Raw genomic sequence first — 24,166 nt, forward strand, 5'->3', positions numbered from 1 at the left:
TACCTTTCCCCACTTCCTTTCCTCTAGTCTCAAAAACGGAGGTTTCTCTTGCCCTGGCCGGGTTGGCTAAGTGGTTAGAGCATCGGCCTGAGGACCAAAGAGTCTCTAGTTCGATTCTGGTCAAGGGCACGTGCCTTGGTTGCAGTTTGGTCCCTGGCCCTGATCGGAGTCGTGTAGGAGGCAACCAATCGATGTGTGTCTCCCTCCCTCCCAATCTATCTGAAGATAAATGGCAAAATACTGAGTGAGGATTTCTCTCTATTCAAGGCCAGTCCTTCCCTATGTCCTTAATCCCACCTCTTTCCATTTTTTCCTGGACCTATCAGTTATTCTATTTACTAACTTTAGTCTCTCTTCTTACCCTTGTCCTCACCAACTTGCTCAAGTATCTACAAAAATTCGCTCTATGGGACCCAGCGTTCATCTTTCCAGTTCCTATTGTCATTATCCTCTCTTCCCATTCAAGCTTCCTGAAAGAATAGTCCCCACCTCTTACCTCTCTTCCCATTATTGTCTCAGTAGACTGCAGTCTGATTCCCACCCTCATGTGCTATTTAAACTGCTTTCACCAAGTTAACCAGCGTGTTCCCAATTGCTAAATGTTTCCAGTTCTTATTTACCAAAATTCTGTGCCACGTTTGATTGCTCTCCCTCGTGAAACTGTCCACTTGGTTTCCCCGGGGTTGGTTCTGCCCTCAGCACTATATTAATTCTCCCTATTCTTTTTTTTTTTTTTTTTCTTTATTGATTTTTAGAGAGAAAGGAAGGGAGAGGGAGAGAGATAGAAACATCAACGAGAGAGAACATTGACTGGCCACCTCCTGCACGCCCCCACTGGGGATCGGGCCCACAACCTGGGCATGTGCCCTGACCGGGAATCAAACCGGAGACCTCTTGGTGCATGGGTCGACGCTCAACCACTGAGCCACACCAGCCGGGAAATTCTCCCTATTCATTCTCCTAGTTTCAAGCGACCATCTCTTATATCTAGTATCTGAAAAGTCTTGGTATCTAGGGGAGGTAGGAAGGAAAGTATACCCATTATTACCTTGTACATTTTGCTGTTATTTTTGTATCTTCTCACTAGATTCTTAGCTACCTGAGAGCAGAAACTTGTATCTTTATATTCTCAGCTCTTAGTATAGCCTACCACAGTAGACATGCAACAGATATCAATTGAACAAATTACCCTTTATAAACTGCTTCACGGATATCCAAGCAATTTCAGTAGATGTCTCCAAATGTTTACAGAAATATTTTAAATGTTGTACAGTGTTAACAGATGTTCAGAAAAGGTAACTATCATTTTTGGCTGAGTAGACTTGTGAAGGTATAGCATTTGAGCCAGAAATAGTTTAAGTAAAATCCAGAGGCAGGAAAGGGAGGGGAAAAGTACAAACACTGAACTCCCAGGGCCAGAGACTAGAGGGCAGCAACTGGAATATCTTTGTTGAAACATCAAATTTGGATAAGGGAATAGAAGATTCACCTGAAAAGACAGGAATATAATTGTGGAGGACCTGAAGGCTAAGCTAAGGAGTTCTGATTTTATTTCATGGGCAAGTTGGAGCCTATACTGAGCAGGGTGTTCAGTGCCCCTATACAATCCTGGTGGCAGAACACATGCTGGATTGTAACCTGGATACATTAGAGGTGAGCAGACCAGTGGGACACTCTGATGAGCAAAGTGAGAGCATAATACAGGGTGGTAGCACCAGCAACTACAAGGAAATAGATGTAGCACTTCACACATTTCATCAAATCTAAGAAATATGTATATAGATTTTTTTTAAAAAAATTTTCTTTATTGATTTTAGAGAGAGAGAGATGGAAATGTTGATGAGACCATCGATTGGCCACCTCCAGCATGTCCCCCTCAACTTGAGGGGATTTAGCCCTCAACCTGAGCATGTGCCCTGACTGGGAATCGGACCGGCAACCTCTTGGTGCATGGGTCAATGCTCAACCTGTGAGCCACACCAGCCAGGCAGAAATATGTATATTTTAACATATTTTAAATTAAAATATATCTTATAATTAATTGCATGTCTTTAATTGGCAGTATTTCTTTCGTAACACATAAATGGTATATCTTCAAGTTGATGTCTTAGATTCAACAATAACTGGATATGAATAAGAAATGAAGAATTCAAAGGCCAAGTTTTAAACCTGGGTTACTGGAAGAACTCTGTTATTTCGAACAAAAATGGCAAGGCATTTCCTTGACCCTTGTATAGAACTCTAACCAAATCTTCCATTTGAGCAATCATCCATCAACAATATTGCTGTCCATCTACTTTCCCCATCTGAACTTATTAATAATCAAAAATAAGAGGAAGTACTTACTAATGACAACTTTAATGTGAACATGTGTTTGGGCCTCAAGAAACTCATAAAGGGAAGAGCAAGTTGCCATTGAAAGAAGGATATGATGCTTAGAGATGATGGCATGCAGGTTCTGGATCCAGCTGATATGCAAATAGAGCAAAGCAATTCATGACATCAATCATTTGAAAAGTCTGAACTTCTTCAAATATTGATTCACTTCTTCCTTGAGGTAGGGACGGAGTGCAAGGCAAGTGGCGACATTCTCTGGCTGCTCCAGCCATAGCATGTGGTCAATGTTCTTCTGTCGTAGCGTCTCAGCCAGCTCCTTTAGGGTGGTCTCGTCTGGGGCCTCCAAGAAGCAGAACACAGAACACAGACTGAATAGCCTATTTAGGAAGTGTCAAGTCAGTGGAAAAAAAACATGGGAGGGAAGGGGTTTCCTCTTAACTGAAAGTGGAGGAACAGTTCTCCCAAAGGAGCTGTAGCGCATGCCTCCAGAAGTAACAGCTTCAGTGCTCCATTTTCCATTCATTCTCTGTAGGACCTCAGATAAGCTGCCTGGGGGCTGGGAGGTGGGGGAGCAGGGCCAGAAGGGGAGAAGCTTAATATTTCTGTTTATAAAATGGAGATTTTTCTCTTCTTGAGATGCTGTATGCATTGTCAGTAATTATGCTCTATATTTTCTAGTTCTCTTACGGATGGTGCCCAAATAGCTATTTCTATTCCTTCAGCCAGCTCTGACTTTAAGAGTTGACTACTACTGGAAAGATTTCTGAAATCATACTGTGACCACCTCCCTCCTCCCCTCCCGCCCTAACCCACCCAAACCTAGGATTTTCCTTCTGGGATAGTTCCCACTAGTTAACTCAAGGGAGGGTAAACTATTTCCTAACATCATTTGGAAATTTTTTCTCACCTTATCACCAGTGCTGAATCCCTTCACAGTAGGTATTAAAACTATCAATCAGAAAATAAATTGGTGTTATGTTACATAAGGTATATATTTTTCCCTATGAATTTAGAAGCCGCAATGACGATTCCAGGTTTGTTTTGTCAAATTAGAAGATGCAGGGATTGAGCAATAAATCTATTGAGTCCTTCAGGGAGAGCAGAACTCCAGGAGAGCTCATTTGCACCCCCCCCCCCCCCGCCCTCCTTCTTCAGCAACAGTACAACGAGTAGTGAGTTCAAACCCTTGCCTACTACTTACTGATTGTGTGATCTTCAGAAGTTATTGACTTAGTTGGGCCTTTATTTCCCCTTTATGAAACAGGGATGATAATGCTTCCTAGTAAGTGAGGATTCAATGAAATTAGGCTTAGACCTGTGCCTGGCATACAGTAATCTTGCAATTATATTTTTATTGGTCTTTATAGCTATAGCAGCATCTTAATTTAATCAATGGTAATTGCTGAGTCCCTTTCTTAAGTCATGGCTAACAACTAGGAATCATCAGATGTCTTTTAAACTTGGGATAATCTATAGGTTTCATATGTCTCATCTGAGAAAAAGTAAATATATTGTCTGCCTGAAAGGGAGGGAGAAGGGCATGTCTGAACCAGATGATTTCTTGAGGCCCTCTTCATATAAAAAGAATCTCAATGAAAAGCTATCTGCTTCTTTTCTGCCTACTTATAGGTTCTCAGGTTACTGTTTGATGTTTCACTACCCAACAGCAATTTTTCTCCCACAAAATAATCTGTTTTTTTCTACCTAGCCATGAAGGGATTACCCTACCCCTCCACCCCAGGGTTCTGGTTTGCTTATTTATTAAAATAAATATATTTTATGAGAGAAAAATGCTTTAAAATAAAAGCAATTTTTTTCTCATTATAAAATATGTCCTTAATGTAGAAAACAAAAAAGAAAATAGAAGCACTGGGAAATAACTAAAATCCCACCACTCACTACTAAATATTCAGATGCATTTCCTTAGTTTTTCCTTTCAAAATCTGGATCATCTTGTATGCAGAATATAGTTAATTAACATCACATCACAAGCACTCTTCCATCCAAATAAATATGCTCCAAAAACATGATTTATGCTAATTTCATAATCCATTATAAGGGCATAAAGAAACCAATCCCTAGTATTGGAAATTTAGTAATTTCCACATTTTTTACTATTGTAAAGTGTTCCTATGAATATCTTCGCTCTTTGGGTACATGTGATTATATTCTTTTTTTTTTTATCCTCACCTGGGGACATTTTTTTGATATTTTGTTCAGAAAGAGTGGGAGGGAGAGAGAGAAACATGGACGTGAAAGGGACACATCCAGTGGTTGCCACCCACACGGCCCTGGCGGGGCAAAATGCAACCTATGCACCCCTAGCGGGAACGGAACCCGGATCTCTCTGGACCGCAGGCCGTCGCTCTAACCGCTGAGCCAAACCGGACAGGGCTGATTATATTCTTGGGATACATTTCTAGAGCAGAAATTATAAAGGGTAAGGGTTAGTTCTGTTTGGCCATCTGCAAAAAAAAAACAAAAAACCTTACAGCTATATTACACCCCTGGTATTTGTAATCCTAGGTTCAACTTACACTAGGGTTCCCATTTATTTTCAAATAATTTGGCGTCATGCCCAGGTAAACGCTTCAGTTTGATTTCACTAGCAATAAGGAATCCCGTGTCCTTATTCTGGATCAGTTTTGATGGTAGGGCAGGGAACAGTACTTTTCCGTGCGACGGCTTCAGGAGGCCGGTACAGTGCACAGGTGGGAAAGGCGGGTCTCCTCCCGCACAGGTATCTAACAGAGGGCCGCAGGCAAGACAAAAGGGGTGCGAGAAGCATTAATTACAGGCCCGATGTCCACTCTTCACAGTCCGGCCCTCCCCAAAGAAAGGCCCTCTGGGTAGCAGCTCGTGTCACTCCAGTACCATTTCCAAAATTTAGAAGCTAAAGACTGCTCCCACTAACGCCCATCACGCCACGAAGTTAGGCCCTTGGACTCAAGGCCACACCCACTTCCGGTCTCGACGCTCTCGGCGCCCCACCCCTCAGTCCAGTTTCTCACCTCAAGAACCACTTTGCGCATGCGTCCCAGTTCCTGGAGGTAAGCAACAGTGTGCGGGTGGTCGCGGTGAATGTGCAAGGCCGCAGTGGCTGCGTGACAAGCCTGCGCTACCAATGCGCCCGCTGGCCAGGAAAACGGAGCCTGCGATAGATCCTTTCGTAAAACCAAGTATTGTACCAAGATCTGCGGCTCTGCGCCTGGTGCCGCCATTTTCCTGCCCAGCATTAAGGGCGGGCCTATTTCCCGGTGCATGCCGGGACTGGGGAGGGGCCCGGAGCGCGGCCATGTTTTTGTACGGTGGGTACGCAAAGCATGCTGGATCCGACTGGCTTGGTTTTGAAAGCGAGGACGGCGGGAACTCTTGTCCTTGGGCCGGGTGAGCCAAAGGAGAAGAGGTAAGGGGGAGCAAGGCTCCGTGAGGGACAGGACGGTGACCAGAGTGGAAGGCTAAACGGTGTCTTACGGCTCCTTCCGTATGGAACGCAGCCCGGCTGACCCGGAGGGGCCGTGCCCTCGGAAGCATGCGGGGCCGGCGAGATGAATGTGGACACCGCCGACTCGCTCCCGGGGGAGGGCGGGTCAGGGAAGGGGAGTCCTGCACTGACACTTAGGGTGTTGAGTTGTGTGCCTTGCCGCCAGGGTTTGTCTAAATATGGCTAGATGTGACTTCCTTGCCATTTTTTCTTTTGCCAGCAAGGAAATCTAGGTCCCTGTTACCACCGGTGCCTGGACAGCTTCCTAGGAAGGCTCTTGAAAAATCTGAGTAGATGGAACTGGCGAATACTTTAAATCAAGAGGGCAAGTCCAAAGGAGGTATTCAGATGGTTGCTTTCTCCCTTTACTACTGCTGCCCAAAGATGACCCCCAGGTTGAGAGCTCTTTCCTTTTCTAACTGTTGTGCGAACTGTCCCGTTGGGGATCAGAATAGTGAAAGGAGCTAATACAAGCATGCGCCCCATAGCGCCTCACAGGTTTTGCGGTTTTTACAAATTGAAGGCAAAACCCTCCACCTGCAAAAATGTAGGACTCTCTTTATTGCAGCGGTCTGGAACCGAACCCGCACTATCTGGAGGCATGCCTGTATTGAAGATTTACTTAAAGGGACAGGCAGCTAAAATCATTAGACGGGAAAATTACTTCATGTATTTGTAGGCTCCTGTCCCTTTTTTTTTTTTTTTTTTTGGCTCCTGTCCCTTTTTAAAGGGATAGTTTGCATTCATAATATGCTCATTGTTTCTATTCAGAGCTACAGTTCCAGCCAATGAGGTCTCTTTCTCTCTATTCAGCTTTTTGGGGGCCATTTATGCATTACTCCTGTGGAAGAGAGGCAGTGGCAGGCAGTGACTTTGGCATTGGTTCGATCTGGGTTTGAGTCCTGGCTCTGCCATTGTAAATACTGTGGCTTTGGGCAAGTAATTTTACCTGCTTCCCTTCAGTTTTTTTCACCTGGCACATGGAGGTGAATAACAGCATTGTGGTGGTGGTGGTTGTGGAAATTAGATAAGCAATTCTTTTCATGCTTCGCAAAGCATTTAACACAAGCCTTATATAAAAGAAATATGCAATACACGTTTTCATTCTTAACATGCTTTGCAAGTAACTCATCTAGCCTGTGTTGTTAATGTAGGAAGTGTTCAGCAGATGCTTTCTTAGCATTGATTAGCATTATGAAAATATGACCTTTATTGTACAGGCATCCCTCAGAGATACTGTGGATTCAGTTCCAAACCACTGTAATAAAGCAAGTCATAATCTTTTTTACTGGTTTGGGGTGTTGCCTTCAATTTGTTTTAAAAAAAAAAAAGCAAGCCCTGGACGATTTGGCTCAGCGGTTAGAGCATCCACCTGTGGTCCAGAGAGAACCAGGTTCAGTTCCCACTAAGGGCACATACCTTGGTTGCAGTTTGTCTACCCTGGTTGGAGTCGTGTGGGTGGCAACCATTGGATGTGTCTCTCTCACATCGATGTCTCTCCCCCCCACCCCCCTCTATCTGAAGATAAATGCAAACATATCCTTAGGTAAGGATAAAAACAAAAACATCTGTGAAGCGCAGTAAAACCAGGTGCCACCTATATTGGTTCTTAGTCAATTTCTAGAGAACTGAAATTTGCCTCTGAGTTTCTGTCCATGGGTGAGCTTGTGTTCCTCTCTAATACCCAGTAATATTTGTGGACAGTTCCCTTTAGTTTGTGTCATTTTAGTTCTGCACTAATATTTTTCAGAACCTCAAAGAATTATGCATTAGCACTTTGGGAAACATGCATAAAAACCAATTTAAAAAAACAAGTCTACAGTTTTGAAAACAGTTTCTAAGAGAGTCAGTGAATTTGGTGTCTATGTTTTCCTCTGGGTTATTATCATGAATAACTGAGATTAGCTATATTCAGATAATGCTCTTTTTGGACGTTGTCCTAGTTAGGGACTGCTTGTTTGTACACCAGTGTTCAGGCTAAGAGGTTGCTGATCTTTTATTTGTGTTGTAAGTTCTCCTGGTTTCATAAATTGGGGCCAATGTCTAACAATTAACTAGCCACAGAGTTCTGAAAAAAGGGTCACCCTTTGTTCTCCCCTGAAATGCTTCCTGCTGCCAGAGTTTGAAATCCTTGGCTTCTTGATAAATTCTTTTTACTTTCTTCAGGTGTTCTAGCTCACTTAGAAAGACTACAGACTAGATCCCGTAAAAAATTTCAAGAGCCACAGGGAGCACAGGCAGCAGAAAGAGCTCTTGAGGGCAAGATTGTTAAACTGAGAAGTCTGCGAGATAAACTGAGGGCTGAAGTGAAACATCGTCAAGCCAGAGTGAGTAGAAGGATGATTATTGACTGGCTTTCCTAGGGTGTAAAGAACATGATCTGGGAATTTGCAAATGTGTATGTATTTTGCCTGTGACTGATTTCAGTCCTTGATCCCTTATCAAACCTGTAGATTCTCTGCTGATACCACTATCAACTAACAATTGTCAGGCATTACTGATGGCCCAGTTTTAACTTGCCCTCAGACATGAACCCATTACCTCAATCTCAGCCTGACTTGAGTCTTTAGTACTTTTCTCTTTAGTGCCATTTTTCTGTTACCCACACTTGAAGCCTCACAGTAAATGGACTCTTTCCTTTTTTCAGTTTTCTGTCTTGCCCAAGTCTAGCCTGCAAGAACTGTTGATTTTTCTTTTAGTCACTGCTTTCTCCTCCACTCTATTGCAGTAGGTCAGGTGTTATCCACGTCTGTTATAAATATTTATCAGGTTATTTGGATACCAGGATTGTTGCTATGTTCTGCTGGTTGGTTCTCTTTAGTATTTGTACTTCTCCAGTAAATCCTGTACAGCCAAGAAAATGCTTTCATAAACACTGCATTTCTTGCTCAAAAACCTTCAATAACCATTCATTGCCCATGGAATATGGTCAGCCTTCTTTTCTCACCTTTCCACATCTCTTCCATTTCACTTTACTTCTCTCTCTCTTCTTCCCTCCCTCCCTTCACTTTTTTTTTTTTTTTAAATATGTTTTTTATTGACTTTTTTAGAGAGGAAGGGAGAGAGAGCGAGAGAGAGAAACATCAGTGTGAGAGAGAAACCATTGACTGCCTCTTGCATGACTCCCACTGGGGATCAAGCCTGTAACCTGGGCATGTGCCCTGACAGGGAATCAAACCTAGGACCTCTCAGTCCATGGGATGATGCTCAATCCACTGAGCCATACCAGTTGGGCCGTTCACTTTTTATAAAGTAAAAAATATGTAAAAGTAAATATATATAAACTGTACAAATCTGCGGAACCTTTTACAAAGTGAACACACCCTGTACCACACAGATCAAAGCAGAGGATATTATCAGTGCCCTAGAAGTCTCCCTCTTGTATCCTTCCATTTTCTTCAAGGTAACCACTGTTCTGATTTCTATCATACATTGGTTTTACCTGTTTTTGAACTTCATATAAATGTTAAAAGTATAAAATTCTTTTATGTCTGGCTTTTCCACCTGAATGTTATGTCTGAGATTCACCCATGTTGTTGCATATAGTGGTCATTCTTTTTTATTGCTATATAGTATATCATGAATATTCCATACTTTATTACCTATTATTCTGTTGGTGACATTTGGGTTATTGGGGCTATTTTACTTCGGGGCTGTTAAGAAAATGCTGCTGCCCTGGGTGGTGTGGCTCAGTTGGTTGGAGCATTGTCTCGTGCACCAAAAGGTCAAAGGTTCATTTCCCTGTCAGGGCACATACCCAGGTTTTGGGTTTGATCACCAGTCAGGGTGCGGATGGGAGACAACCTATCACTTTCTCGCATTGATGCCCCCCCCCCCACCTCCCTCTCTCTAAAATAAATTTTAAAAAACATATCTTTCCCTGGCTGGTTTGGCTCAACAGTTAGAGTGTTGGCCTGTGGACCCAAGGGTCACAGGTTTAATTCTGGTCAAAGGCATGTACCTGGGTTGCAGGTTCAGTCCCACACCCTGGTGGGGGTTATGCAGGAGACAACCAATCAATGTGTCTTTCTCACATCAATGTTTCTCTTTCTCCCCTCCTCCCAGTCTATCTTAAAATCAATGGGAAAATATCCTCAAGTGAGGATTAACAAAAAATAAAAAAAAGTTTTTTTTAAATGTAAAATCCATTTAAAAAAGAAAAGGACATAGCCTTAGGTAAGGATAAAACAAGAAGAATGCTACTATGAACATTCTTGCTCCTGTGTTTTGGTGTAAAAATATGCATTTTTCTATTAGGTGTGGATTTGGTAGAATTGCTGGGTCACAAGGTATGCATATTAGCTTTAGTAAATACTGCCAAAGTGTTTTGAAAGTGATTTCACCAATTTTACATTCCCAGCAACAGTGTGTATATATAAGCTTTCTATTGTTTTGCATCTTTATCAATACTTGATATTGTTGGTTTTAAAATTTGATATTCTGGTGGGAGTGTAATAGTATCTCTCATTGTGGATTAATTTGAATTTGCCTAATGAGTAATGATGTTAAGTACCTCTGTTGGACACTGCAGCCTTCTGTTGTAAAGTATACTTTTCAAGTCTTTTGCAAAAATTCTAATGGGTTGTGTGTCTTTTCTTAAATTGTAGAATTCCTTACATATTTTGAATGAGTTCTTTGTTGTATATGTTACAAATCTTCTCTTACACTGTGGCTTGCCTTTTCACTCTCTGATGGTGTCTCATGATGAAAAAGAAAGTCTGTGTTTTAATGAAGTTTGATTTAGGAGTCTAATGAAAGCTCTTGTTTTCTTAATACTAAGTCTTTGCCTAACTTGAGATCATGAAGATACTGTTATTTTCTAAAAGCTTTATTGTTTTACTTTTAGAATTATAGTCCATCTTGAATTGATTTTATATATGGTGTGAAACAGAGGATTTTGCATTTGTTGTATACTGTGGTATATATGTCAGATAGACCAAATGTGTTCATCATGTTTTATATCCTCACTGACTGACTTGTCTGCAGTCATGCACTGCTTAACAGTGGGGATATGTTCCGAGAAATGCATCATTAGGCGATTTTCATTGTTGTGTGAACATCGTGGCAATGGCAGCACCTACACACACCTAAGTGGTATAGCCTACTACACACCTGGCCTATATGATACAGCCTGTTGCTCCTAGGCTACCATCATATGTATATTACATATTACTGTACTGAATTCTGTAGGCAATTGTAACACAGTGGTAAGCGCTTGTGTATTTAAACATATCTAAACATAGAAAAATACAGTAAAAATACGGTATAAAAGGTACAGAAAACTTTTTGTTGGTTGCCAGAAGAGAGGGGGGTTGGGAGGATGGGTGAAAAAGGTGAAGGGATCGTGAAGTACAAATTGGTTGTTAGACTAATGAACATGAGAGGGAAGGGGGAGGGGAGGTGGCAAGAGATAAACCAATGAACTTCTATGCATAACCAGTGGGCACAAACAATAGTGCGGGGAAAGCATGAGAGGGCAGGAGTGGGGAAGAAGGGATCGATGGGGGGGAAAGGCACATCTGTAGTACTTTCAACAATAAAGAATATTTTTTAGAAGATAATAAATGGTACACTTGTATAGGGTACTTACCTTGAATGGAGCCTACTTGTAGGGCTGGAAGTTGCTCTGGGTGAGTCATGGTGAGTGAATGTGAAAGCCTAGGATATTACTGTCACTAGGCAATCGGGATTTTTCAGCTTCAGTATAATCGTATATGATAATTGTCGTGTATGTGATCCATCATTGACCGGAGCATCATTATGTGGCACATGACTATACTTGTTGTATCAGTTACTGGGGACATGTGTTGAAATCTCCCATGTGATTGGGGATTTGTAATTGTTTCCTTTTCATTCTGTTTTTGCTGTACAAACAATTTAGGATTGTTATATCTTCCTAGTTAACCTTTTATAATTATGACATGTCCCCTTTTTTTTTTAGTTAAACTTTTTGCTTAAAGTCAACTTCGTCAGATATTAATATAAATACAACTCTTTTTGTTTAGAGTTTGCATGGTAAATTTTTTCTTTCCACTTTCAGTGACCTCATATTTAAGGTATACTTCCTCTTGTAAGTAGTATATAGTTAGCTATTTTTAATCCGGTCTGACAGTCTCAGTCTTTTAGTTGGAATATTTAGTCCATAAACATGTAATATGATTACTGACATATTTGTATCTCCGCCTACCATATTATTATTATATTTGTCTTATTTGTTCTGTTTCTCTTTTCTCCTATCTTGCCATCTTTTGGATTGATGTTTTTATTTTTTATTACTTCACTTCTCCATTAGCTAATTAATTATACATTCATTCATTATTCTTTTAGTGGTTATCCTAGAGAAAACATGCAATATTTTTTTCCTATTCAACTTTCTAGATAATACAGAACCTTCTAACATCTTGACTCTTTCTCCCACACACATATATTTCATGCTATTGTTGTCATATATTTAAATATACATCTGCTTAAACTCATCTGACACATTTTTGTTGTTTGTATAGTCACTGGAATTACATACATATTTACCCTTTTCAGTGTTTTTTATTACATCCTGCATATTCAGATTTCCATCTGGGATTATTTTCCCTCAGCATACGTAGCTTCTTTTATTATGTCTTTTATTGTAAGCCTACTGGCAATAAATTATCTATCTTTGTTTGAAAACACCCTTCTTTTACTATGTTTTTCATTTTCTAAGGATATTTTTGGTAGGTATAGAGTTATAGATTGGAAATTATTTTCTTTCACACTTTAGATTGGCGATTTTCAGCCTTCTTCATATCATGGCACACATTACTAAAATTCTGTGGGACATCAAAAAATATTTTTTTGCTGATCTAACAAAAAAAGGTATAACTTTGATTTATTCATACAGGACAGATATTGTGCTGGCAGTTGTCATTATTTTATTTGACAATCTAAGGGAAAAGAGGTCAGTGCCCTTGACTAAAGAGTCACGTATTGCATGTTTTAAAAATTCTTGAGGCACACTGGTTGAAAATCACTGCTTTAGATATATCATTCTGTTGTCTTCTAGTTCTGTAGTTTCTGTCAGGTGTTAGTTTTTGTGTTTGAATATGTGCCTTTTCCCTCTGCTTTTATGCTTCTGTCTGTGTTTGGGTTTTAACAATGTTATATCATTATGGGGCTAGGAGTAGTTTTCCTTTTTGAGCCTGTTTGACATTTGTAGAGCTTCTTAAATTAATTACTTGATGTTTTTAGTTTATTTTTTAAAATGTGGCCAGTGTGTTTTTTTTGTTGTTGTTGTTTTTTTAATTTTTTTTCTTTATTATTTATTTTTAGAGAGAGAGGAAGGGAGAGGGAGAGATAGAAACATCGATGAGTGAGAACATTGACTGGCTGCCTCCTGCATGCCCCCCATTGGGGGTTTGGCCCACAACCTGGGCATGTGTCCTGACCAGGAATCGAACCAGTGACCTCTTGCTGCACGGGTCGATGCTCAACCACTGAGCCACACCGGCCAGGCATGGCTAGTGTGCTTTTATTTTATTTTTAATATGTTTTTATTGATTTTTTTTTTTTTTCGTATGAGAGAAGAAAGGAGAGAGAAAGAGAGAGAAACATCAATCTGCTGCTCCTGCATACCCCCACAGGATTGAGCCCTCAACCCGTGGATGTGCCCTGACCAGGAATCGAACCAGGGCCTCTCAGTCCATGGGAACGCCGCTCAATCAACTGAGCCACACCAGCCAGGCACCAGTGTGCTTTTAAATGCATCTGCCTCATTCTTTTCCTCTATTTCTGGGCTCTTTGTATGGAGTTGTTTTGGGGGGTTTTTTGGTGTTTTTTTTTATTGTGACCTATATCTACCAATTTTCTAACTCTCTGGATAGAAATCTGGATATGAAAATATATGTCATTCCTAGTTTTTTGTGTTTAGTTGGCATTTAAACTTAAGTTTCTCATTTTAGTTGCTGTATTTATTTGGTTCTGGGATTTGGTTCTAGGATTTTCATCTGATTCATTGTTACAGATTCTGACTCTATGGTATGAGTTCTCCATCACTGAATCTATTTTCATCTGCCTGATAACTCAGATAACTGAATCCCCTTGGATCTGTTTCTTTTGTCTTCTTTTCCCTTGGTTTTCAGTCATCTGTTTCTCTTTCTTTAAATGTCTGGTAAAAAAAAATTTTTATTCAGTTAGTATTGTATATGAAAAAAATAGAGGAATTCTGTACTGTGTTCTCTTCCTCCAGAGTGAATTTCATTTTTTTTTCCTGATAGGCAAATAGTATATGGACGAATCATCTTAATCCAGTCGTGGTGGTCTATTTTTTATTTGCCCTGACTTCTAGGGTGTAGTCCCCCTTTTTTTTTTAAGAGCCATCAGTTGAAAGTTTGGGTGTGTGCTGGGGACAGGTATATCAAGGCCCCTCTTCCTTGGCAGGCCCTGAACTCCAGATGTTTTTGTGCCATAATCTGTGCTTTGCCTTTTAACTTTTAGCATTTTCTGAGTACCTAGTAATACATATACAGTTTAGGAATTGGCAAATGCCTGGAGGGTACATTGCCTACAGAATATTGGGCTTCCTTTTCTAAGGGATTTTGGCCCATAAAAAGGCTGCTTTGGTAACCTTGGCCTCTAGTTTTTCTCATTGGGACTGCTGTAATGTCTAGACTACAGCTTTCTGTTTGGCCCCTGTGCCTTGTGATGCATATCAGATGCTCAGAGGGGGAAGCTGCAGGGAAAGCCCAGCTAAGCTCAGAGCATTTATCTTTAACCTTCAGTCTAGCTATTTAGGTGGTTCTCTAATGCCTTCAGACAATTTTGTTTGCTTATTTAGTTTTGGAATTTCATCCAGCTTGCGTAGTTCTCAGAGGGAGAGTTAGCCTGAAACCGTCTATTGGGCCATAGCTCTAAGTGTACATCTTAGAGTATTTCTTATCCTGGCACTTGAAAGCTTGCAGTCTGACCAAACCAACTTTCTAGCCTTGCCTCTTTGCAACTGTTTGGCTCACACCCTTTCTTTCACCTCACAATAGTCTTCCGGCCCGTATAATTTCTGCTTCTGATTCCTAGTACTGTGACCCATAAGATTCTTCCTCTGCTAGGAATTCTTAGCAGTGTAGACCACTGTAGCATTTCTTCATTCATTATGTAATAAAACTATGCATTCAGCTTTATTCCAGTTAGGTGTGGGCAGAGACTTTGGATTATGCTCCTTTGTACCCAGTTGATTTGCTTATGTCTTTCAGGTTGAAGCCAGTGTAGAACCTGACCAAACATTTGAAGTCAGTGAGCAAGAAGTTTTGGAAAAAAAACAAGAAAATGTGAAAGCCATTCTGCAAGCATATTATTTTACAGGTATACCTGTTTCTAACCTGTTTCAGTCTAGGTCTCTTGTCTCTACTGAGTTAGTTTGCTAGATGTATTATTAATCCTGGACTGACTTCTTAAGCATTGGTTTTGCCCCCTCAGTATACATACAAAGCTGGCATGCTATTTGTAGGCATCTTTACCTACAATATAGGCCTCTTTTTGTAGCAGTTGATTGGTAGCTGATTTCAGCTATTCATTTTCGCTATTCAACGTGTGCCAGATCTTGTACTAGACTCTTCTTTACTGCTGGCATGCTTTATGCCACTGGTCAGATAGCTTGAACGCCTCAGGTCTCGGTTTCACCATTAAAATGGGGATTATTCTCCCCATTATTTATGTCACAAGAGGATTGTGGGAAGAACTGGGGACTATCATAAATTAACACTCAAAAAAAAGAGAATAGGTAAACTGAAAATTTCAAAATCTCTTCCTCAGTAATTTGATATTTAGGATTTTTTGTTTTTTTGTAAATATGTTTCTATTGATTTCAGAGAGAGAGGGAGGGAGAGAGAAACATCGATCGGCTGCCTAATGCATGAACCCCAACTGGGGATTGAGCCTGAAACCTGGGCATGTGCACTGACCAACCGGGAAGCGAACCTGTGACCTTTCCATGCACAGGTCGATGCTCAACCCACTGAGCCACACTGGCCAGGGCCCATGATTTTAACTGAAACTCAGAGTGAGCCAGAGTTAACAAGAGGAAAATGGTCTATGATATTCATTCATCCAACAAACATTTGAGCACAGCCTATGTGGTGCTGGAACAACAGATGCACAGATGAGTAAGGTACTAACTCTGCCTGACATTTGTTGAGGGATGTTGTCTTGTTTGCCTCAGGGATCAGTGGGAAGCTGACCAGCCGAGGAGTTTGTGTTTCCATCAACACTGCTTTTGAGGGGAACCTGCTGGATTCCTATTTTGTGGACCTTGTCATACAGAAACCACTTCGGATACATCACCATTCAATTCCAGTATTCATTCCCCTAGAGGAGATATCTGCAAAATATTTACAGACTAATATTCAGCAATTCCTGTTCAGTCTCTGCGAATACCTAAATGCTTACGCTGGGAGAAAGTACCAGGCAGATCGACTTCAGGTACTTGTCTGGAATCTTATATAGCCTTGGATGAGTCCAGGATAGGCTTGAAAAGGTCAAGTTCTTTAAAGAGGTTTTATATAACTGAGTCAGAAGTTTGACTGTTTTCCATAATACTGGTTTATTATTTATGTACAAGCTATTTTTCTCTCTTTTCTTCCCTGTTGAAACTCTGGATGATGTTGAAGTATGACTACTGGTTAAGGGATTATTCATTCCCCAGTGGTGGTCTTCAGGCATTTATATTTGACCCTTTCTTCCCCTCACAAAGTAGTAGAGTGCAGTTGCTGAACTGTTATTCAGCAGAGAGTGTGCCAGTGCCTTGCTGAGCCTGGGGTATAGGTGCAAAGCAGAATAATATTTTCTGTAGTATCAGAGGAATACTGTCTGTCTTTGCCTGCAACCCTACTTCGGGTTGCAGTTGAGCTAGGGATTAGTGTAGTAGAGAATAAGTGGCTTTTGCAAGCTTAGCATTTCCCCCCTGCATTTGGAATGATGTTGAAGCTCCTGGGTGTTACTCAGATAAATTGATATGTGTACGCAGACACAAAGCATCTTAGCCAACGAAATTTTTGGCAGAAGTAGTATCTCTCCTGCACCCCCACGCCTTGGCCATTCACTTAGTAAATGCTTCCTCCAGGCCTTCCTAGGCTGCCACTGACTCATTTATCTTATAAATCTATCATTGTCCTTTTTTTCAGGCCTTTCTCTGTCCTTTATTTCTCTGAAATCTAATTAATTGGGCCCTATTTTTGGTAGGCAGTGCTTGAAGTGTCATAGGCACTCACTGCCTGTGTAATTGTCTGTGTTTTGTATCTGTTTTTGTTCCACCTCCATTAGAGTGATTTTGCAGCCTTTTTGGCTGGGCCCTTGCAGAGAAACTCTCTGTGCAACCTGTTATCATTTACTTACAAAGCGGAGCTGAGTGGCCAGTCCTTTATGTTTTGTGCTAGACTGCAGTATAAGGACATCACAAGAACCCTTCCAACTGACGTCACTGTTACTTATCAAGGTAAGAGGGAGGATGCCTCAGTGGAGAAATCATATAATAAAGCTCTGGGTTACTCGAGTGAAAAAGAGTAAAATAGTCAGAATACATCAGTTGGACCTCTTGAGATACTTTCTTCTGTTTGTATTTTTCTGCTTATTGTATATAAAAGCAGTAAAATACAAAGACTGTTTGGTTTCTACCAGTGTTCCCTCTTCTCTTTCTAAGTTGTAAGCATAATCTTTGTTTTTACTGGAGACTGCTCTTGAAGAGACAGCTAACAAGGCTGAATCATAGTGTCACAGTGGTGAAGACAGTCCAAAGACTCACTTCACTCTGAAGCCAGATAGACATGAAAAGTCAGTATACATTAAGCTCTCTATAGATTGTTCTCTAAATGGGAATTTTTCAGAACAGGCTGAGATTTTTACTTGTGTGACCTTGTTTCAGTTAAGTGTACCATAGCAGTGTGACATGAGCAATGATGAAAACTATGATAAAATGTTTTTAGGAGGCAGGAATTGTTGAAGCTGTCACAGGTTTCATACCATAGGTTTTGTTGTTTGTAATCCTAAACTGAGGACATGCTTATTGGTTTTAGAGAGAGGGGAAAGAGAACATCAATTGGTTGCCTTCCACACGTACCCTGACTGGGAATCGAAATTACAGCCAACTGAGCTACACTGGCCAGGGTATACAGTTGGTTTTTTATTTCCCTGGGCAGAGACTTCTAAGTTCCCCATCTCAAAATTACATTGGTCCAATTAGGGCCAGACCACAGTTACTTAGGTCCAGACTGTCAGTGATCCAGCTCTGATTCTCCCAATTGGACTAGGTGAGGTTGATTAAATTTTCCTTTTTAGGGATGGACGCACTGTCTGCCTCATGGGAAGAACAGCGAGCCTCCCATGAAAACCTATTTTGTACAAAGCCCCTACATCAAGTGTTTGCTTCATTTGCAAGAAGAGAAGAAAAGTTGGATATGAGCCTGATCTACTAGAATGTTATTTCCATTGAGAACACATCAAAAGTGAGTAAACAAGTGCTCTATATAGCCCCAGGCAAGGTCCTGGGGACGTCCTTACAATGAAGACATGCCCACCTCATCGTGATGATGAAGGGGCAAGTTTGAGTCGAGACACTGGCACTTTGGACAGTTCTCCATGATTGCCTGGTTAAATGCTCAAGATCATCTGTTCTTGGAGATACTGATTTGCTCATTCATTTTAGCTGAAAATCAGAGTGGGTTGTAGAAGGCGTTTTGTGAAAGTGGAAAGTATATGCTGTTCAACTGAAGAGCATCTCTAGCTTTTATGGAAACTTTAATTCTGCCTCATTTTCCTACCTGAGACATTTCAAAAGAAAATGCTTAGAACACTCTTGGATCATACACCGAGATGAATCCTAGTTATGAAGCGATGTGTGTTTAGTCTTTGGTTTGGAGCAGTGTATTCTAGACTACTGCTTTTGAAGACTGGTGTGAGAAAGTAGTACGGATAAAATTAAATAATCAGGGTTCTATGTCTCTAATATCTTGTTTCCTAAAACATCTCAGTAGAGAGCTGACTTTTTAAGTCTCCTGGAAAAAAAAGCACGGGCAACCCTCCCTCTTCCTCCATGGCTGTGCACCATCTCTCTTTATAACCATGGCCTTGTATCTGCTGTCAATTTACAGATGTGTCCAGCTGGCCAGGTCCTGCTATCTCAATTCCTGTCCCCCTTTGGCCAGTCACAAATAGGAGTTGTTACTACCCAAGGTCCACACTCACTTTATTTTTATTTTTTTAATTTTTTTTTTCTTTATTGATTTTAGAGGGAGAGAGAGAGAGAAATCGATTGGCCGCCTCCTGCATGCCCCCCACTGGGGAGTTGGCCCACAACCTAGTCATATGCTCTGACCGGGAATTGAACTGGCGACCTCTTAGTGCATGGGTCAATGCTCAACCACTGAGCCATATCAGCCAGGCTACACTCACTTTAAAATGGTCACTTCCTAGACCTGATGACCAGGAAGTAACCTGACAAGTATGGGAACTCCAGCTAGGTCCATGAAAGCAGCTTCAGAATACAAGAGATGTCTTAGTTAGCAAAGCACTTCTCAGAAGAGAGGTATTAACAGGATTTCCACAATGATTACATTCAAGTTGAAGAAAGCTTTTAATAAAAGTCTTGTTCTTTATCAATACCTGTAAATTCTCTTTTAAAGCAATAGCAAAGGCGACTGTAGCAAGAGCTCAAAAGGCAAGGCAATATCGGAAAGTGTTTTTAACAGAAAGTTAAAAATATAAATGTAGATCTGTTGATATATTTTTCTTTCAGAAATAAATCCCCCCCCCCCCCAGGTTAAAGGGAATATTGCACTTTCTGCTCTCCTGACTAAGTTGATGGGTTCAGAAGAACCTTTCAAGATCAGCAGGAGAAGGGCCCTGTACCGAACTCTGACCCTGTGGAGACAGCAGGTCTCCAGCGTGTGCTCTCTTCAGAAGGAAAAGCACTGCTTTCCCATCGGCTGGGAACAGACATTCATGGGCACAGCGGCCCTGCCCAGCCCCCATCCTAAGTTGCGCTTCCCCACCTGTGCTCCCAGCGGCAAAGGCAAGTTGTCACACCTGATACATTCCTGCTCACAGTGGCCATGGCCTCTGCAGGGTCAGAACTAGGGCTCTGGAAGGGCTGGTCCAGCACTATGCCTAAGACCCTTACTCTGGGGAAGCTGCAGGCACACTGAGGAATAGTGTGGCCACCCTTAGAGCTGACAACAGTGAAGGCTTGAGGTTTTATGTCTAGTCTATGTGTGTGCACGTCAACAATTTGGGAATGTTGGGACTTGGTCATTTGTCCTTTCCCAAGGCCTTTGAGTCCAAAAAATACATTCTCCCTTCTCCTCTGGGCTGCTGTGGGGCTCGCGGCCGTTCAGGAGTTGTCTACTACCTGGTGGGGCAGTGTCACAGAGGAGCTGTTCGGGAAGGCGGCTGGCTTATCACGTCCCTTCAAGAAGAAGGTTAGCAGCTCTCCCTTCCCCTTCACAAAGATGGGCCCTCGCCTCACAAAGCGGAAGCCGTACCCCCGAAGGATGGCTTGTGTTTCTTCTACCACCTGTAGAGGGAGCACAAGTACAAGAGGTTGGAGTTAGACAGTGAGCCTAGACCAAGGCTACCTAGATGGTCCCCACATATGTCCCAGAGGGCCCTGTCCACCCTTCTCCAGACCTCCTGAGGCTCTCTCCTTGGACAGCCTATGTGGCAGCACCATTGTTTGGGAACTTTTAACTCCCTGCTCTTGTCTCCTTTGCCCCTTTTGTAGAGCTTTCCTGCCAGGCCCAGTCAACACAGACCAAGGTGGTCTGGGGGAGTTGCAAGAGGCTGGATATTACTACCCAGAACTTATTCCTAAGTTTTGCAGACGGGGTGGACGTCTTTTCTCCTGCAGCAGCCATGGAGGCATCTCATCCCACTCCTGCCCTTACTCTCAGTACTGCCAACCCCATCTTCTGGGCCAGTGAGAAGGAGACAGTGCACAGCAGAACATGCACCATCCCTACTTGGTTCTCATTCCCTGACCACATGCTCAGCTCTGTTGCTGGACAGACCTGAATGTTGCCCATGACCCCTGTAGACTCCATCCTGCTGGCTACGTTGACTGTATTGCCCCAGATGTCGTAGTGTGGTTTTCGTGCTCCAATGACTCCAGCCAGGACCCCACCTTTGTTCATGCCTAGGGTAGAGGATAAAGTCCAACAGAGCCAAACCTCTCAGAAGCTACCAACTCCTCTCAGAATTTGCCCCTTGACCCCTACCACAAAGCTCTGAATTATATAACATTCCTCATTCAGCTTGTCTCATATTTATCCTGCCTTCGCCATGTGCTTGGCAAATTGTCAGCTACCCCCAATATGCTGATTAACAAAAGTTGCCAGTTTCTAACACATACCTGGTACTTAGTCTCCTGTGATTTCATCAGGGGTAAGCCTTCTCTGCCACATTCCCGTAGGGGGTAGCAGGTGAGCAAAGCCCTCAGCAGGCACAGAAGATTCTTAGAAAGGTAGACAGTAAACTGACTTCCCAGGAGGATTCAGAAGGAAGCTGTCATTGTAAACTCTGGGGGGCAGGGATAGCTGACTAGCACTTCATCCAAGTTTCATCTGAGTATCTAGAAGAGCCAGGACTAAAGGTCCCTTCCAGGTCTAAGAGTATATGATCCTCTCCCTAGCTTAAATGCATTAGGTCTTTCTAAGCCTCTCATCCTTCCTGTTGATTTGCTCAGTCCCCTGTATCAGAAGGGAGCCTAGAACCTTACCTATGCGCAGCATGAAGTTGTTGAAGGACTGGTTGTTGATGTTCGTGAGCGTATCCTTCATGGCTAGTGCAAAGTCAGCCAGATCAGCCAGGTGCTGCCATCGCTCCTTGTCTGACTTTTCCTCCTGTGCCAGAGAGCAGCAGCGAGAGCATCAGGGCCCACAGCAGCCTGCTCACCAAACTGTTGTTTCCTTAACAACATTCTGGAGGTCAGTCCCTTCACTTCATCTGAACCCGGTCTTTAAACTTGGGATAGTTGTTGTTTTGATTCCTCAACTTCATCCATAAGGGTATGTTTTAAGAACAGCCCTTGAGACTAGGACCCCCACAGCTCATGTTCTCTCCTTCTGGTCACTAAAGAGAGCTGGCTTCTCAGGTCTCATTGAACTTAACAAAACCACCTCCCTGATCTGAATTTCACTGTTCCATAATTGTGTACCTGTTCTGTTGCCCAGTCCTTATGACAGTGTAGAAGGTAGCATGGCCACAGTTAAACTCAGCATCTTAATGCCTGACTGAAGTCCACAGTAGTGACTGCTGTTTGTGGTCTATTCTCTCTTTGCTCATTACACGTTCTCAGTAAATGCGATTTTAAATTTGTATTGCTTGGTCCTAGTGCAAAGGACCTGTGTACAACAGTGCTTGATGTTGGCTGCCTTGGGAGGAGAGCCCCCATCTCCTTTCTAGCCATTGAGGTGGTTAGGTACCTTGTTGGAGCTGGTAAAGCCGTTGGTGTTGACATCTGGGGTGACTCCTGAAGCTGCCATATAGGTACTGCCAATGGTTTTGATCTTGGTGATGACCCGGAATTTGGGATTGTCTAGAAGCTAAAAGCCAGTATTATGAAAGAGAAAAATGTCAGTAGTCAATTGAGATGAATGAGCCAACTAAATGACAGATTTTCCTGTTTACAGTGATCCCCACAAAATGTCCAAAAGATGCTTTTTTATAAAAGCTTTATTCTGTGATTTATCTGCCACGTGATCCTAGGCAAACTTCCTGATTTTCTGAGCCTCAGTTTCTACAACTTCAACATTGGGATAACTGCTAGTCTCCTAGGGTGGTGGAACATGTATGTAAAACCATTTCCCTTGATGTACAAGTTACCTAGTCAATGTTTAATGAATCTGAATTTGAAGGCGGGGGGAATCAGAAGGACCTGAGGATCCTGTTTTGGACCGTCTTTATCCTAAGAACTTTTAGGTGATTTCCCAGGCTCCCATCTCACCCCCTCAGACCCAGCGTTTCCAGATGGGGGTGGAAACCCATACATTATAGGGAGGGCTTATATGGGGAAGTGTAGCCAGCTAGAGTAACTCCAGCTTCTCTCTGACTTCTGTAGCCTGTCCTGAGATACAATTTGAAACCAATTGGCTTTGTGTGTGGCAGGATGGGCACTCACAGAGTCAAAATCTGAGATGATCTCGTTGAGGAAGCGCAGACACTCGATGCCACCATTATTGATGCTCTCCTCTGTATAGAAATCGGCAAAGTTGGGCAGGGAGGCGAACATGACTCCGATCTCGTCATAAGACTGACTGTACAGCTCCTAAAAAGGCAGGGCCAGAGTGCTCAAAGAAACTAATTAAATAACGTGCTACAGAAATGAATTGACCTTCGACGCATCCCCCAGATTATCCCAACTCTGAATTAGTAGAAAGCTCTCATCACAGCTCTGACTAAATAAAAAAAAAAAAATAGCTTCTCTAGTTCCTGTAACAGCCCTAGGTATAAGAAAAGGTAGAGTGGAATTAGAAAGTGAGGCCTCAGAGGTGTGTGTCCCACAGAAACAAGGTAGCAGGCCCCACTGCCATATCATGAGAAGGCCTGGGTTCGGAGGTGCTTCCCTGGCAGAGAGCCAGATGAAGACACACAACTTCATGGCTCCAGGCCATAGCATGAGGTCACCCCTCACCTCATCTCTCTTCTTGGACCCCAGGAAATGGCGTGCCACGTGCTCAGGCAACATGTTGGTGACCAAGGCCTCATTCCAGCGTCGCATCTCATAAACACGTTCTTTCTGGTCATGGACTTCAATCTTCCACAAGAACAGTGTCCGCGCCAGTTTTTCCACCTACAGATACAGGCAAGTGTATGTTCTCAACTGGCCATTTGATGGGAAGATGAAAAACAGGAACTTGAGTGGAGGGATTCCACATGAAAAAACTTGGGAAGACAGCTACATGGCAAGGGAAAGAGGACCCAGAAGGTCTGATCAACCTAATCAAAAAGGCCACCCCACAGCGCAGTGAGGATCCCAGCCTCTGTGATGACAGCAGAGACCCAGAGGGCCTTCTGGATGTGTGGAGCTTCCAGGAACCTAACTATAGCTACAGATCTGACTTGTGGGTGGTGGTGGTGGGGACCTCCTAGCCCAGGGAGGAGTCCCATTTTCAGCTGGCCAAGAAGTGTCGTGGGATGGCTGTACTTCCCCTGGTCAACCACTGGGTGGCACTTGAGCTAACACAGCAGTAAGTCCCTTTCATAGATACTTCCCTACCCTTTCTTCCTTTCTTCCCCACCTTTAACCAAACAAAAGACTTCATCAGTTTATTTCCCTTTCTCTTCTGGCTCCCTGTATTAGTGACCCCCAGAGCCAGGGTGAGGGAAGATCCA

The 24,166-nt window shown here is 42.4% G+C and overlaps 3 protein-coding genes across 5 annotated transcripts in view; 1 reads left to right on the forward strand and 2 right to left on the reverse strand.

Annotated features, from left to right (window-relative positions):
- Positions 1–2,055: 2,055 nt before the first annotated feature.
- Positions 2,056–5,600, reverse strand: PTRHD1 (peptidyl-tRNA hydrolase domain containing 1). 3 transcript variants are annotated; one of them, XR_004959669.1, is made up of 4 exons: positions 5,349–5,452; positions 4,875–5,081; positions 3,245–3,285; positions 2,564–2,893 (listed from the first exon to the last, which is right to left on the reverse strand). XR_004959669.1 is itself a non-coding variant. In XM_036262548.1 (2 exons), exons 1-2 carry the CDS (start codon positions 5,598–5,600, stop codon positions 2,507–2,509), a joined length of 423 nt encoding a protein of 140 aa, XP_036118441.1. In that variant the 3' UTR covers positions 2,056–2,506. The 3 variants fall into 3 exon arrangements, 1 of the variants encoding a protein (XP_036118441.1); XR_004959670.1 differs by lacking the exon at positions 4,875–5,081 and having other exon boundaries at positions 5,349–5,425; XM_036262548.1 differs by lacking the exons at positions 3,245–3,285; positions 4,875–5,081 and having other exon boundaries at positions 2,056–2,677; positions 5,349–5,600.
- A 453-nt stretch (positions 5,601–6,053) lies between these two features.
- Positions 6,054–23,602, forward strand: CENPO (centromere protein O). The gene is made up of 7 exons (XM_036262546.1): positions 6,054–6,161; positions 7,988–8,148; positions 15,043–15,151; positions 16,008–16,267; positions 17,108–17,279; positions 18,119–18,285; positions 23,490–23,602. Exons 1-6 carry the CDS (start codon positions 6,116–6,118, stop codon positions 18,253–18,255), a joined length of 885 nt encoding a protein of 294 aa, XP_036118439.1. The 5' UTR covers positions 6,054–6,115; the 3' UTR covers positions 18,256–18,285; positions 23,490–23,602.
- ADCY3 (adenylate cyclase 3) overlaps positions 19,645–24,166 on the reverse strand; it is a 63,982-nt gene continuing 59,460 nt past the window's right edge. Inside the window, exons 17-22 of the mRNA XM_036262545.1 lie at positions 23,466–23,624; positions 22,953–23,099; positions 22,258–22,377; positions 21,552–21,675; positions 20,845–20,969; positions 19,645–20,351 (exon numbers count right to left, since the gene is read on the reverse strand). Of these exons, the coding sequence (XP_036118438.1) occupies positions 20,169–20,351; positions 20,845–20,969; positions 21,552–21,675; positions 22,258–22,377; positions 22,953–23,099; positions 23,466–23,624 (858 nt within the window). The 3' untranslated portion in view covers positions 19,645–20,168. The remainder of the gene's footprint in view (positions 20,352–20,844; positions 20,970–21,551; positions 21,676–22,257; positions 22,378–22,952; positions 23,100–23,465; positions 23,625–24,166) is intronic.

This window comes from Molossus molossus, unplaced genomic scaffold (assembly GCF_014108415.1).
Source record: "Molossus molossus isolate mMolMol1 unplaced genomic scaffold, mMolMol1.p scaffold_m16_p_15, whole genome shotgun sequence".
Classification (NCBI taxonomy): domain Eukaryota; kingdom Metazoa; phylum Chordata; class Mammalia; order Chiroptera; family Molossidae; genus Molossus; species Molossus molossus.

Bases quoted from the DNA above. Each gene is read 5' to 3' on its own strand.
- CENPO (XM_036262546.1), top strand. From the start codon at position 6,116: ATGGAACTGGCGAATACTTTAAATCAAGAGGGCAAGTCCAAAGGAG. The intron at 6,162-7,987 runs GTATTCAGATGG...TACTTTCTTCAG, and splicing joins AGAGGGCAAGTCCAAAGGAG to GTGTTCTAGCTCACTTAGAA. The intron at 17,280-18,118 runs GTAAGAGGGAGG...TTTCCTTTTTAG, and splicing joins CGTCACTGTTACTTATCAAG to GGATGGACGCACTGTCTGCC.
- PTRHD1 (XM_036262548.1), bottom strand. From the start codon at position 5,600: ATGCACCGGGAAATAGGCCCGCCCTTAATGCTGGGCAGGAAAATGGCG. The intron at 2,678-5,348 runs GTGAGAAACTGG...TGCTTCTTGGAG, and splicing joins TGCGCAAAGTGGTTCTTGAG to GCCCCAGACGAGACCACCCT.